The sequence below is a fragment of the Centrocercus urophasianus genome, unplaced genomic scaffold, assembly GCF_019232065.1.
Source record: "Centrocercus urophasianus isolate 14NV4802_14NV808 unplaced genomic scaffold, USGS_Curo_1.0 seq_18, whole genome shotgun sequence".
NCBI lineage: Eukaryota > Metazoa > Chordata > Aves > Galliformes > Phasianidae > Centrocercus > Centrocercus urophasianus.
This window is the reverse complement of record NW_024884733.1, coordinates 20656813-20671093: the sequence shown is the minus strand read 5'-3', so window position 1 is coordinate 20671093 and position 14281 is coordinate 20656813. Positions and strand designations below refer to the sequence as shown.

The 14281-nt window shown below is 43.5% G+C and overlaps 1 protein-coding gene across 9 annotated transcripts in view; it reads right to left on the bottom strand.

The window, feature by feature from the left end:
- The window catches only part of MAST2 (microtubule associated serine/threonine kinase 2), a 142719-nt gene that overhangs the window by 83876 nt on the left and 44562 nt on the right, over positions 1-14281 (bottom strand). For 5 of the 9 annotated variants that reach the window (XM_042819374.1, XM_042819367.1, XM_042819371.1 and 2 more), the window contains one exon: positions 7103-7134. In XM_042819374.1, the coding sequence (XP_042675308.1) occupies positions 7103-7134 (32 nt within the window). Of the gene's footprint in view, positions 1-888; positions 1408-7102; positions 7135-11297; positions 11481-14281 lie in introns of those variants that run through there. The other 4 variants (XM_042819368.1, XM_042819375.1, XM_042819373.1 and 1 more) reach the window with 4 other exon arrangements.

The window sequence follows — 14281 nt, the reverse complement described above, 5'->3', positions numbered from 1 at the left end:
TATTCAGACATTCTCCATGAGAAGTCCTGGAGCCGAGCACATTTGCTGTGAATGTTCAGTGCTTTTAACTCCCTACTGAATCCGAATAGTTGTTATCAGTCAGCAACCTTTAGGTACAGGCAAACTTCCCCAGGAGCAATCTCTGCTTAAACAGCTGGTGGGCTCTGCAGGCTGCAGACTGAGGTTAAGCCGCCTCCTGCCCGCTCCTCCCATCCCTGGGCAGCTCCATCAGCCCTGCTGCTTACACACACAGCACTAAATAGATGACTTCCTTCCCATAACCCATGGGAATAATAACGTCGCTATCAATAAACTGCCATTCTCACCAGTAGATTTCAAAGTGCTTGTAAAGTATTGAAAAGCATTCATTTTAATTTGTAGAAATAGCACATGACAATGTCAATTATTTTTTTTTAATAATAATTTTTTTTTTCCCTTCAAATTTAGAAGTTTTCATAAGTCGCCTTAGTTTAAGAAGACAACAAAAGTAGCAAAAATTTCTCTGGATTAGAGCCCTGTGACAGCTTTCTTTGAAGTACTTATTAGGTTTGGAAGAGCGATCTAATTAGAAAGAGAGTTCTGAATGTTTAACTGCACTACATTAATCAACACCAGGTGCAAAACTTAAACACAGTGCACAATGTACATAAACACTTAAATACTGCTCTTTTTTCTGGCTATACTTTGTGGTAAATGGTATACAGAAATAAAATGCTCAAAGTGAATAAAATCCTCAAAGTGAAATTTTGCATACAGCGAAATAAGCAAGATGGATAAATTTTAGCAACAAAAAGCAACGTTTCTTAGCACAGAACACCCTGCCTTATTTTCTTCACCATCTCCATTTGAAATGTTTAAGTGCAACTCATTTCTCACAGCAGCCCTTACTGGATCCGCAGCGACGGGGCTCCCAGCCTCTGCTTCCTCCGCTTCATCGCGGTGCTCTGTGGTTCTGCCCCCAACCAGAGGCTTCAAGGAGAAGAGCGCAGGGCACAAGCGCTCAGTGCGATCCCGAGTGCTGCGTGTGCCCCAGTGCCACAGAGACCTCAGGAGTTCAGTAGCAGTCCAGATTAGTCACATGGCTCACATCCAACATGTAATTATTAAAAAAAAAATCTTCTGTGAATCGATCGATCCAGAGAAAGGCAACAAAGCCCACTGGTTTACGACAGGAAGGCACAGAAGAGTCAGACACACACCGACCTGAGCTGCTGGGCTGACAGCAGCAAGCCCAATTTGGTACTCAGCAAATCACCAAACTTCTCCCGGACTGCATGGGGCAGCTCTCTCCAAATCACATGGCAGGCACGACGTGAAGGCACACTCCAAAGGGTGTTGGCACAAATCCCACATGCCAGCTTGCAGACTCACACCGCGATAGGAACAGAGTCCCCACGTGCACCCACAGCCTTTGCAGAGTCATCCGCGGTGCAAAGAGCAGCTGTTCTCTGCTGGCGAGCAAACATATGAACCTGTCCCATCAGAATCAACCCCCTTCAGCACGTGCACGACTCTGTACTCAAACAGTCCCCGTGCGGCTCTGTTCAGCTGCAGCTCCCATGGCTGCCAGCCCTGGCCCAGGAGCAGCAGGGCACAGGGATGTATGTCCTTCAGCAGGGCACAGTGCTCCCCTGCACCGCGCACGCCGGCACTCCGTGTGCAGATGGTGGCTGCTATCAGCTCTACAGCAGTGTCATGTATTGCGGAAAGCATCTATCTTCTGAAGTCAACTACTCCTAAAAAGCGTCCTCTGTAAGAAGTCAGCTTTCCAAATAAAATTTCCAAATATGTATCTTTGGTAGATTTTAAAGCGTTATGCCAATTTTCTTGAAACCCATATTTAGGCATAGGAAGCTGCTGCTGTCACAAGCTGTCATCAATCACAGCAGATTCCCAATTACAGCCCTTATCTGCAGGCAGTGGCAGGCACAGATCGAGCCCCTGCAGTCCAGTCCCATCAGGAACACAGACCACTAGCCCGGGGTGTCTGGAGTGCATCCCTTCTTGGGGGGGGGCTCTGCTTCTTTGATAAGAACAATGCTTTAAAACCACTCTTAAAGCCTCGGGTACAAGCAGCAGCATCCCATAGAACCCTGCAGGAAGGACTCGGCAGATCCCTCCCTCAGGGCCAGCCCCACGGACAGCTGAGAGCTCTGGGTTATTTTTGCAGCCCGTGCCCCATGCAGAAGGATGGAGCAGGCAGTGCATGCCACCTCCCCAGCTACAAAAATATCACAGCAGGAAGCGCTCAGGAAGGCACCATCCCTTACGCTGCTTCCAGACCCAAGCCAGGGCACAAACACAGCAGAACTTCTCACCCCTTCCCAGAACTGCTCCTTTCTCCTTTGGCTTCTCTGCATTGAGGCCCAGCACAGACCCCCAGCAGAAATGCCCACCCTCTGAGATGGGCAGCAACCAAATGTCCTCCACTCCTCTGTAGATAAAGCACTTGGGCAGAACAGGATAAAGACATCAGGCAGCACTAAAGCCCACGTTTTTTATTCCTGCCATCAAATTTGTTATTTCCAAGGTCTAAGCATTACAGTTTAAAAAGAGCAGAAGTAGAGGCCAATATAAACTGGCATCCGGCACATCCTCCCAAGAGATGCCTTGGTGTGCTTAAGTGTTATTTTGTCAAGAAGCCAGGGATAAGGTAAACTGTTATTTAATGAAATACCCTGTGAAGCTCCTAGGGCTGCAGGTTCATACCTTTGAGTGGGGGGAATATTCCCTTTAAAATACATTGAAAGGCATAAAGTCCACAGTAAGAGCCTGGCACGTGTCTTTATCATACATGGTTACCTTGCTCACCATATTTCAGACAGACAGACATACAACTTCACGGTTCATACCACCTCCTGTCAGCACCTACCACCATCAAAACAGCACTTGGTAATATCTGAATTATTCAAATCTTTTACTGTTGTCCCACCCCTCCTCCCTCCCCATATCTAACTGTAATTAATCTCACACAACAAGGCCAGCATTTCTGAAATCTTTACAGCCATCAAAATATGCTATTTTGGGGTGGAAAAAAAAAAAACTGTTTTTACTGAATATACTCTGGATAATGATTATTTTTAATGTTTCTTATGTCTCCAGGCTCATTCTCCCCCAGACACGCGCTATAAAGATACATTTGGTACAGATGTCTGACAGCAGGGAAGAATTAGTACCAAAATTTGCATCTGAAATTAAAAGCTGGTGTTGCAAATTTAGTTTGCAGAGGAAATCACTCTTTTCAAATTTAGATACAATTTGGAAAAATGGTATTTTCTTTCTAATAAAACATTACCTTTAGACATTGCAAAGATTACAGCAATCCAAGCTGGTCAACTGCCCAAGAAAACATGGGGAGTTCAAACAAACTCACAAAGTTCATAAAAAACCTGAACATGTCAATAAAGTTTGTGTTACGAACAACTGCGTTCATTAATACTGAGACAGCAAACAGGAAACTGGTTGGTTGGTCCCTATGCACCTCCAGCCAGATCCAGTGACCGCTGGGCAGCCAAGGCAGCAATGTAAGCAACAGTGAACCCCCACAGCCACCACCCAGCACTGCGTCACACACACGGACACGAGCCTCTGTCCTTCCAGGCCTCGAGCATCCCTGGTGCACTGCAGATGCAGGTGCACATCCAAAGCACCTGGGAGCTGAAGGCAGCAGTACAAAAACAATCTCTAGCACTGAAAGGAGAGAACAGGGTAACGGCCCGCTTCCACTAATAAGAAGGAGATGAAAGTTTGGGTCTATCACTCGGCATTTGCTGTTTGATATCAAAGAAAATATTCATGAATGGTAATTATTTTTGTGAACAAAATACGAGAAAAACATATCCAATACATTTATATGCATAATTTATTCAAGAAAAACTTTGAACTCTGATTATTGAGCCACACTAGAGACAGAATGCCACTACCCTTTCCTCTACTAATACTTGTGTTATTCAACCTCTTTACAACATACAACTCAGCTGAGTGAGATTTCTTTGAGTGTACTGAACTGAACCCTCCATAGGAGCACACAGACTTCAACCACAATGACAACAAAATGGTATCTCATTAATTGAGCCATTTATCTTAATGATGCCCTGCACACAACTCCCCCACCTGTTTCAGGTGCCTACTTACTCTCTGTTTAAGATTAGACTGCCAGACCTCCAAGGGCAAAGCCATTACAGTGAGCTTGTGTTCCCTTCTACTGACGTGGAAGAGCAGATAACAGACTTCCCACGCTCCATTCCACCACTCCTTTAGTTCAACTTCTGTACAAGACCTTCTTTAGGTGGCAAAATTGCTCATGCTCTCAGTACTGAGACACATAACTCCACTTCTTTTCCTCAGCACAAGGAAGGAAAGCAACAGTTGTTCATGCCTACAATCAGTTTCTGCATAAAAATAGAGTCAGTAATGCAGACAAAGGCAAATATGAAGCAACGAGTCAGATAAAGACTAAGTTAGAAGTGTTGTCAGAGAGGGCTCTCCCTTCTCCATTCAACAATGACAAGTAATCTCTCTATTTCAGTCTAAAACCTTTCTAACTTAACAGTCAACCAACACAATGACCTAGCAAGCACAAACTGGAGCACAGGAGGCTCTGTCTGAACACGAGGAAGCACTTCTCTGCACAGGCTGCCCAGAGAGGTTGTTGAATCTCTATCTTGGGAGACCTCCAGAAGCCATCTGGCCATGGGCCTGGGCACACTGCTGTAGGTACTGCTGCTGGAGCAGGGGTTGGGCCATGTGATCCTGGAGATGCCTTCTCACCTCAGCCATTCTGTGAATAATCAAGTCTTCCTTTTACCTCTGGCTTGCTGGCAAATAATGACTAGCTGCCATGATGCTGTTGTTTTACAGCAGTTAATGCACCCCAGCCTCAGACCAGCATAGAAAATGCTGAGTGGCTATATATTTCTGTATAACACAGTTGACCCTGAACTGTGACAAAGGCTGGAGTTTGTACAGAAAATGGATGCAGCTCTTGAGGATTCCTGGCTCCGAGCCAGAGGCTTCATCCATCTGTCAATTCCTGCTTCCCTCCTGCCAGCAAACAAAAGTCAGTGAACGACAGCCAGTGACTCAGGGCCTCACTACATCCATAACCACCCCTCAGCTACAGTACAGTGCCTTTGCAGAATGCATTTCTTTTTGCGTATTATGTTCGCTGGTAAGTTGATGCAGGTAGAAGAAAAGCCTCCAGAAGAACTGATATACATACTGCCTACAGCATATATCTCAGTGCACGTTCTTAGGGCACTCCTTTTGACAGAATAAGTAAATTTATAAATATAACATATATACTATATATATACACATACATTATTATTATTGCTGTTCTTGATAAAAACTTCTCTAATTCCTGACTTGAAGACTAACAGTGGATTATTATTTTTTTTAATTTTACATCAAGTAAGCACTCTGATATTGGGATACCTAAATCAGATGCCTCAGCTCCATAGTACCTTCTTCAGTGATCCCATATGCTTATCAGTATGGCATCAACATAAACATATATAAGCCATAATGCACCACTGAGTTCTTAAACACTTACACTTCTCAAGGAAAGAAAAGTCATTTGGTAGAACTGACAACAGAATCTGTAATTCCAGAAAATACAAGTAATCAACTACGTAACAAATGCAATTAATTGAACACATTTCAATTCCTCCCAGGCTTTATTCTCACCAGTAGCCGCAAGTTTTTGCTTTAAATTTATTACCTGGGTTGTCTTGACATAGATTGCTATGATGGCAGAAAACTAACATCAAGTAATAAAAACTGAAGGTGTTAAATCAGTGTAGAAATAAAACAGTCATTGTTTAGTCACAATCAAATAAAACATTACACACTTGAAGGATTTCATTTCTATCTCAAGTATTCCAAATGGAAATGTATGAATAGTTCTGTGCCATGCCCATCACCGCACTTGAAGGAAGGGAAAATCTCTGGCATCCTCAATTGCAAACTCACATTTTTTGTTACAAAAATAATGTTGTGTTAAACAAACAAACACAAACCCTACTGGTAATTCTCTGTTCCACCAAATGTTCAAAGAACCTTCACTATCTCCAACTTATCAGCACCACCATTCCTACACATCCAACAAATGTAGTGAAGCTTGCCTTCAAGGAATGCTGGCAAAAAAATACAAATACTAACAGTTTCACATTCTTATTTTCATGACTCATTGAGCAGTTGACTGCTGTCATGTGAACTAAATAGAAAGTTTTGATCATATCCCATTTTAAAAAAGCCTTTTGTTTCACTGCATTGTTCAGGACTGAATCAGTGGCACCACACAGCATTTTCTCCTCTTATACAAAGGAGAGAGCTTGCATTAAATGGTTCAAAGTTATTTCTCAGTAAACCCCGAGGAAGAAAGGTTATGTGCTTTTGTGAGCTTCACGTCTGTGGCATGGGAAGCCATTTCAAATCACAGTGCAACAGCAGCCAGTTCACATGCTTTCCCTTTCATACAATGCAATCAACAGTGCCATCTCTTGCACAGTAAATCTGTAAGCACAGCAGAAGCTTAATTCTCTTACTGTAACTGTTAATTCACTACGATTTTTTAAACATCACAATACTAGAAGTCTGTTACTTGTTTAAACTTCATTTTAGAAGCCTGCTTATCCCAACATCTGCTGCTTGGTTGGAATATCTCTGTGACACAGAATGCTCTGCATGCACCTGACTGCACGGCCCAGGATCTGTGCACAGAGATTTCTGTCAGCACACACTGAAGAGCAGTCATCAGAGCAGTCCAAAGCACATCAATAACCAGAGATGGCAGCCGAATTGTTCTGGGGATGTCACAGCAAGTAACCCTCAACACCGCCGCTCCTTCCATGGCAGGATCAGCTGCAGCTGATCATTAGCAGTAAGCCTATGCTACTGCTAACTATCCTACTACACGTAAGGAAATGAATAGAAATTTAACCTCAGAGAAATGCAAGCTGGCTGTTTCCAAGTGCCCGACAGATTCTTGAAAACACCGACAGAGAAAACAGGACATCTGCCTATTTATATGGCTTCCACAACTGAATGCTATACACGTTCAAATCAAACCACATAATGAATAAAGAACAGTTCTACTTACAAGCTTCCTCTTCGGGGGAGGCTGAGCTCCTTCTGGAAAACAAACAGAATTAAAAAGCAGAGTTAATTTCACTTGTTTCTGTATTCCTCCCTTATTTCTCAGCAGCAGCAGAGCAGCCTCTAAGGGCTGGGGCCGCCAGGTGGCAGCAGCCAGCCGAGCTCTGGGGAGAGCTGCAGCTGCTGGAGCTAACAAGTGAAAGCACAAATACATTTATTATTTTCAAGTATGAATTCTCTAAAGTTTGGAATTTCATTACTGTTTCACAGCACTGAGCAGATTTCATGTACGAATTCTCGCAGACCTGACAGCTCCCAGCATCGAGGAATAAATTCCTGCCATCAGACAAACTTGTCAAGATCTAATCAAAACATTTCAAGTGTAAGATAATAAATCGTAAGCATCTATAACAGGTTGTATGTTTTATATTCTGGAAAGGTATTTCGTCTGCTCTCATTTATTTGCAAGAATTAAAAGCTTCCAACTGTGAAGTCTGCATATCAATGAGTGCTCTTTGCCAATGCAAGTAGGTAAGTAGGTAGGGTGTAATTATCATATACCTCGCACTGTTCCACGTTTGTGTGCAATGTATATGCATATATACACACACACATACACTGGCACAGGCTGCCCAGAGAAGCGGTGGATGCCCCATCCCTGGAGACACCCAGGGTCAAGCTGGACTGGGCTCTGAGCACCTGATAGAGCTGTGGGTGTCCCAGTTCATTGCAGGGGAGTTGGACTGGATGAGACTCAAGGCTCCCTGCCAACCCAAATGATTCTATGATTGTATGTGTAATGCATCTCTTGCACCACGCGAGCCATCTATGTACAACCAATTAACCCACGGTACAGCAGACCCAACAGAACAAAGGTGCCTCCTCCACCTAAATGAATGGTCTACTTCTCCCAAAACAATCCATCCCAGAATTGGCCCACACAGACATATGAAGCACTGACATGTCGTGGCACTGGCTGGAAAAGGAAAGCAGTGGTCCTTAGATCTCTTCATCTATCTTCTCTTTTTTGAGATGTGAGGCTCACACGTTGCTTTGCTCCATGTATGAGGGCTGCAGAAGAGCTCTAACACTTCCTGTCATTGAGATTCTGCCACAAACTACTGCAGGAATCATGATCCAGCAATAGCAGCAGCCAAACCTCTTCCTTTCCTCTGCTGGACACTTGTTTTACTCACATGATGAAAGCCTTAATGCTTCCTACACTATTAGCTATTTCAGGATCAAACACACCCAAGGTTAAAAGAAGGATTTGAGCATTGTTCATGAAATCATCTTTCGAAATCTGTCATCAACTGAGTTTCCAAATAAAGAAGGAAACATACAAGCAGATAACATCTCAATGCAGCTGAACTGTTGCCCTGTCCATGCAGTGATCCTTTGCAGCCCTGACAAGCATCGCGTGGCTGTGGGATCAATAGGCTTCCAGTTAACCCAGCAGTGCTATGGCCACTGGAGATAGCAGCGAGCAGCAGAACCAGGAGCTCTGCCTCTTTGGCATCACCTAAAGAAGTTCCACCTCAGAGAAAAAGGCAACACGCAATGGCTGCGGATGGAAGCAAGGAGGGAGCAGGCAGAACTGATGCCCATCTCAGGACACTCCCATTGAAAGCTGCAGAGCCCCAAGGGGCACGGTGCCAGCAAACACCTGAGTGGGGATGTGATCACAGGGCAGACGCTCAGCTGGAGTTCATGCTGGCTTAGGAGTTGTGTGTGCAGTGGGACCCATTAAGAGCGGGTCCTACAAATGATAGGATAATTTCAAACACACAGCAGCACTACAAAAATGCTGATTAAATGACTGTGAAACATAACTGAGAAGTCCAACAGCATTTCGCAAATACCCTCTGAAAGTGAAAACTGCTCAGAATCAGTTTTATTGTGCAGATTAAATGTTTCAGATACTAAAAGATGAGGGAGGTGTGCTTTGACTGGCGCCCACCCACTCCATAGCTGAGCATGCCATTACACATCCACCCAGCCTTTCAAAATAAATCACATTTAAAGAGCTAACATGACTCCTAGAAGAGTGCTCAGCTGCAACGGCTTGGTCTGAAGCTCTATTTACAGGGTGCAGCTGTAACCCTTCATGCAGAAGTGCTATTTTCACATTGACCACCTTTCCAACGAGGACAAGCTGTGAACGCTCGGGATTTCGGATGGCCTCACCCAAAGGCACACCTGTCATCCCAGCACTTCTGCTGCCCCTACCTGCAGACACCTCCACCATCCTACAGCCATCCTCCCTGCTATCTGCTCTGTAGGGTAACAGCAAACCCCACACAGAGGCTTACGTTTTATATTTGGTTTACACTAAACGTTGCATACTTTAAATGACTGCTGCACATTATTCACCAGGAAATTCTGGAAGTGGAAACAATGAACCTCTTTCACAGATCCTACGTCAGAAAAAAATAAGAAGCAAATTAAACCCTGCACAACCCCACACAAATGGCAGCAACAGACTGCTCTGAAAGTTAATCTTTTGTATCAGATCCATGTTTCAAGGCACAGTTATTAAACATGCAGCCTGTGCTCCACATGACAAAAGCAGCAGCAGGTTTGCAGACAAGAAGCGAAAAATGAATTTTGGGAAAGAAATACAGCACCATAGCACTTATCAAAGCTGGTTCTGAGCCCCTTCTTCAATGCAGTACCTTATATTTGTTTCCCTCTATCTTATCATCTCAAATAACGCAGATATAAAATCATGCTCTAATAACACACTACAGTTCTGATCTCACAACACAACAGCTCCTCACCAGCCCCATCATTATTCATGAAGTCAAAACAGAAAACGTTATATATGGTCATTATAATTTTTGGTTTCTATAGTACGTGGTTTTCTACATACATACTGAAAACGTATTCTATAGTATCTCTCGTACACAAAAATTGCCATAAAACATAATTGTTTCACAGAACAGAAAGAGTGCTATCTTCTGTATGCACATACGCACACTAGATGGAATGGAAATAAAGTCTATTTGTTCACTGACCTACGCGACAACCCACATCCTTTAAACGGATATGTTATGTTCTAAAAGTGTGAAGAGAACAGGAGCCCATCGCTCACAATTGTCACTTGATCTCAATCCCGTAATTTGCCCTTCAATATGGAGCTGCACATATGGCACAGACCCACAGGCGATGTTGGATGCTGGAGCCGCACTGATGGCAGTTTAAATGCAGCCCTTTCAGACTGAAGGGAGAACCACGGCTGCCTTCAGGATGCCTCACACCTTTGCCAGAGCAGCCAGTGTGATTCCTGAGGTTGCCTGCGACCTTGGCTTCCCGCATGGCAGCTCACTATCACACCAGTTGGGACAATGGACAAATATTTTTACAGCTATACCAGTAAATACATTCCAGTTAATAAGTTAATATTTCACAGATGATGAAACTCCACTGGCGCTCATTGACCTAGTACCGTGCACTCGTGTTTTAATTTTTTTCCTTTGCTGACTACGTTTGCCTTAGGGTATCCACCGACCAGCAGGGGATTAATTAAATCTCTTTCTATACATAACCATTTGCATTACAGAAATGATATAACGAGGGTTAGAACCTCCAGTTCTGATGGAAAATACAACCTGGCCAGGCAAGGACAAACTGTAATCCATCCATCAGATTAACAGAAAAGAATTTTTCATGGTGATTAAGAAAAAAAACACCCACACCACACTAAGCTCCTCTTTTTCTATCAGAATCTATCAAGAAAAATAATTTCCTTCTTTTCACCATATCACTGTAAATGGTTATTAAAACAATACTTCTCAATTTCTCTCTCAGGTGATGATTACATCTGAAATTGTTTGCCAAACTCATCAGCAAAGAATTTTAAACAGCAACACAAACCATTTATTAGCTGTACTGAATGCCAGATCAGCCTGTGGAATATACTGCAGATGCTATTTTATATCATATACTGTCTTTTTAGAAATTAAATTCAGAATCATACGGTTACATCATCTGCTTAAATACAGTGATGCTTAAAATTCAGAAAACAAATACCCAAATCTTCCTGCTGTCATTCAAAACACAGGGAGGACACAGAGCTTCACTCCCAGACCTTACTGAGCACCATACCGAATTTATACCTGCAATCAATCGCACGCATCCTGAACTGCCAAACCCAGAGGTACTCCTGTTCCCCAAAGCACCCTCCTCAGAACTCTCACCTTTGTGGCTGCGGGTGTCAGGTCCTTCAGGACCACATGCATGGCACTATGATGGTCTGCAGTACACCTGTTCAGCTGCTGCTATCCTAAATAACCCTACACACCCACAGCAAATAAAAACATTCTTTGGATTAGTTCCCTGCCTCAGCAGAAGTTGTCTGCCTGTAGAAACATCATTTGCAAAGTGTACTAACGCATAAAAGCAACGGTGGGGAAAAAAGAAAAAAAAAGACAGCTGTTGGGCTGACAGATGACCCCATTTCTCTAAATAAACAGTTTATATCAGTCCTGAAACCAGTGGGTCAAGAATCAGCCAATGATGCATTTAATGTTTCTAGCATCCTCTGGCCTTTTTGTACTCTTCTGCAAAAAAAAAAAAAAAAAAAAAAAAAGCCTTGGGTTTATTTCAAATAAATGGCAAAGAAGAAAATAAAGCCAAAAGCCCTTTCAACTTTAAACAAAATTCTCAATCACAGCCAATTATTTCCTTGTCCCCCACGAGCCCTTCTGCCTGAGCAACACAAAGTTCTCCCTTTGTAGCAAAGTGAAGGATCTAGGCCACATCTGCACATTAACCTCTCAACAATATATGGCTCTGCAAGTTGTCCACTAACCTTTTGTACCACTTAACCTCCGGGCCAGTCATAGGACTAAGGCTACTGGTGACTTGACCTAAAGTAATTACAGAATACATCTCAAAACCGATGAGAATTTCCACTTTTCACATAATATTCTGAGTAGGCTCCACTTCCATAAATGTGCATATCATATAGATAGCTAGGCTTTAAAAGTATATATATGTATGTTTCTATGTGTATGTACAGACAGATAAATATTGGGGTTTTTTTTAATATAAGCTGCAGTGAGATCTCCATGTTCTGAATACCACATCACATTTTGAAGCCCACAGTACAACACGATGCAGCACACCATGGGCCCAACCAAACCCATCCATGCCAACAGATGCAACTGAAGTCACACATCATAGCTTGAGCAGACAGATGACAACACGAACAGCGTATGCAAACCACATTTCCAAGTGGGTGAGCAGAGAGCTGCCCGAGCCCGGGCCCACAGCAGCTGCAGCTGAGCTGTGGGTCTGCATGGGCGCTCGCAGCCAAGGCTCACTAACAGCACGGTGAATGACTTGCAATTCTCCAAGTCTCATTTCCTCCGCAGCGTTCATTCCTATCTCTTATTCGGGACTGAGAGCCCAGGGTCAGTGTAATTCCATGCTATCGGTAAAGCAGCAGTCTTTCATTCACGGTAAAGAAAAAAGCTACCTTCATATTTGATCCCAGGCTTTTCAACTGAGGTTAAACAGTGAATGGTTTCTGAAAATTAAAGCCAACCCCTGAGAACCCCAGTCACATTAAGAAGAGCAGGTACAGTAACTCAGCTGTTCAATCCTGGATGTCAGCAAACTAATTTGCCATCAGCTTGATTGCCTTCCCCAAGGCTAACAAAAAAAAAAAAAAGAGCAATTGCATAGCAGCAGCTCTCTTCAGATACATTTGCCAAACTTACTTTTAATACATAGCACATAAAAGATCGCAGATATAACTTCGTTTGAAGATTACAACTTACACATTGCAGCCCCAAGAGTTGTAGATGTGGCACAGAAGCACAGAACAAGCAGCAGAAAAGACTTGCTCTCATAACAGTCGATATATAAAACACAACAGCAATAGCTTCAGCAGGCTGTCAGATAACTGACTCCCAAAACAAAGTAGCTGTCCAAATGTATGGACCAACTACACACAAGCTGAGATGCATGGTAGTCTTCTGCCTTTTATTTAGGCAGGCTATAGCTTAAAATCTGAGAACTAACATACTTAACCAACTCCAAATCTTTATTACATACATTATATTTTTGCACAGATTAGCCTGAGGGAGAGGAACACTGGGAGGAATAACGTGCACAGCTTAGACAGCTCATTAATCTTTCTCATTACCTAATTCTAGCTTTACAAGGCCACAAAGCAGATCACTGATCCAGGCTGTGGGCAGAGCAGGCTGTCAGCAATATCTGCCACCCAAACAACAGGAGCAGCATTCACAATGCTCACTCATTCTGCCAGGCCACGCCAGCCTGAGAAATTTAAGTCAGAAGGTCACGCTGTGCAAAAGTTTGGAAGATGCAGAAAGGAGCGTCATCTCAGAGACATACAGGAGCACACTATTGTTAGACACTGCTCTGTAAACTATCCTGTCTTGACTTGCACCAAAAATTCCTTCAAGACTGGGCATGCAGTGACCCCAAGGAAACGGTCACAGCTGCTAAGGATGCCAAGAGCATTACAAATAAACAAACCCCATTTTATTCCCTCTCCCATTGGCTCGTACTAATATTAATCTATGATTAAGTCGGTTGTCATTTCTACAACACACGCATCTACTCCTTAAAAAGCTGTTTCCAAATGAATTGACAGTCGGCTTCAATACTACCTGACCCCTTGTTTTATTTACAGAAATCATCAAGCATCTTCTGTTCAATTTATAACTGAGTACTCAAGCCCAGCACTCACGTGGCTTACCTTGCACAGAAGTTCTATAAAACAGTGGGTATCTCATGCGAAAACTTCTGGGGCTGCTCACCAGCTCACATCCATTCAGTGCATTGGTGATGCAAGCGTGAGCAAGGATCAGTGGTTACAAAGAGAACTGCACTGAAATTTGTAGTTTGAGAGAACTCTGATAGTGAAGATGGACCCAGAAAGGTTCACCGTCAGCTCAACTTTAACACCATCATCAGGCATCTCACGACATCAGAAGGGTCCTGGTTGTTGTCAGCTTTGCCTCTCACCAAGGCCCCAGTCATGCGCTATTTGGGAAGCAGACAGGCAGGAATGAAGTCAGTTGTGGCTTTTTCCCCTCCACATTAAACTGAGACATTTGACACAGAATCACAGAACATTCTGAGTTGGAAGCGACCCCCAGGGATCACCGAGTCCAACTCCAGGCTCTGCACAGCGCCACCCACA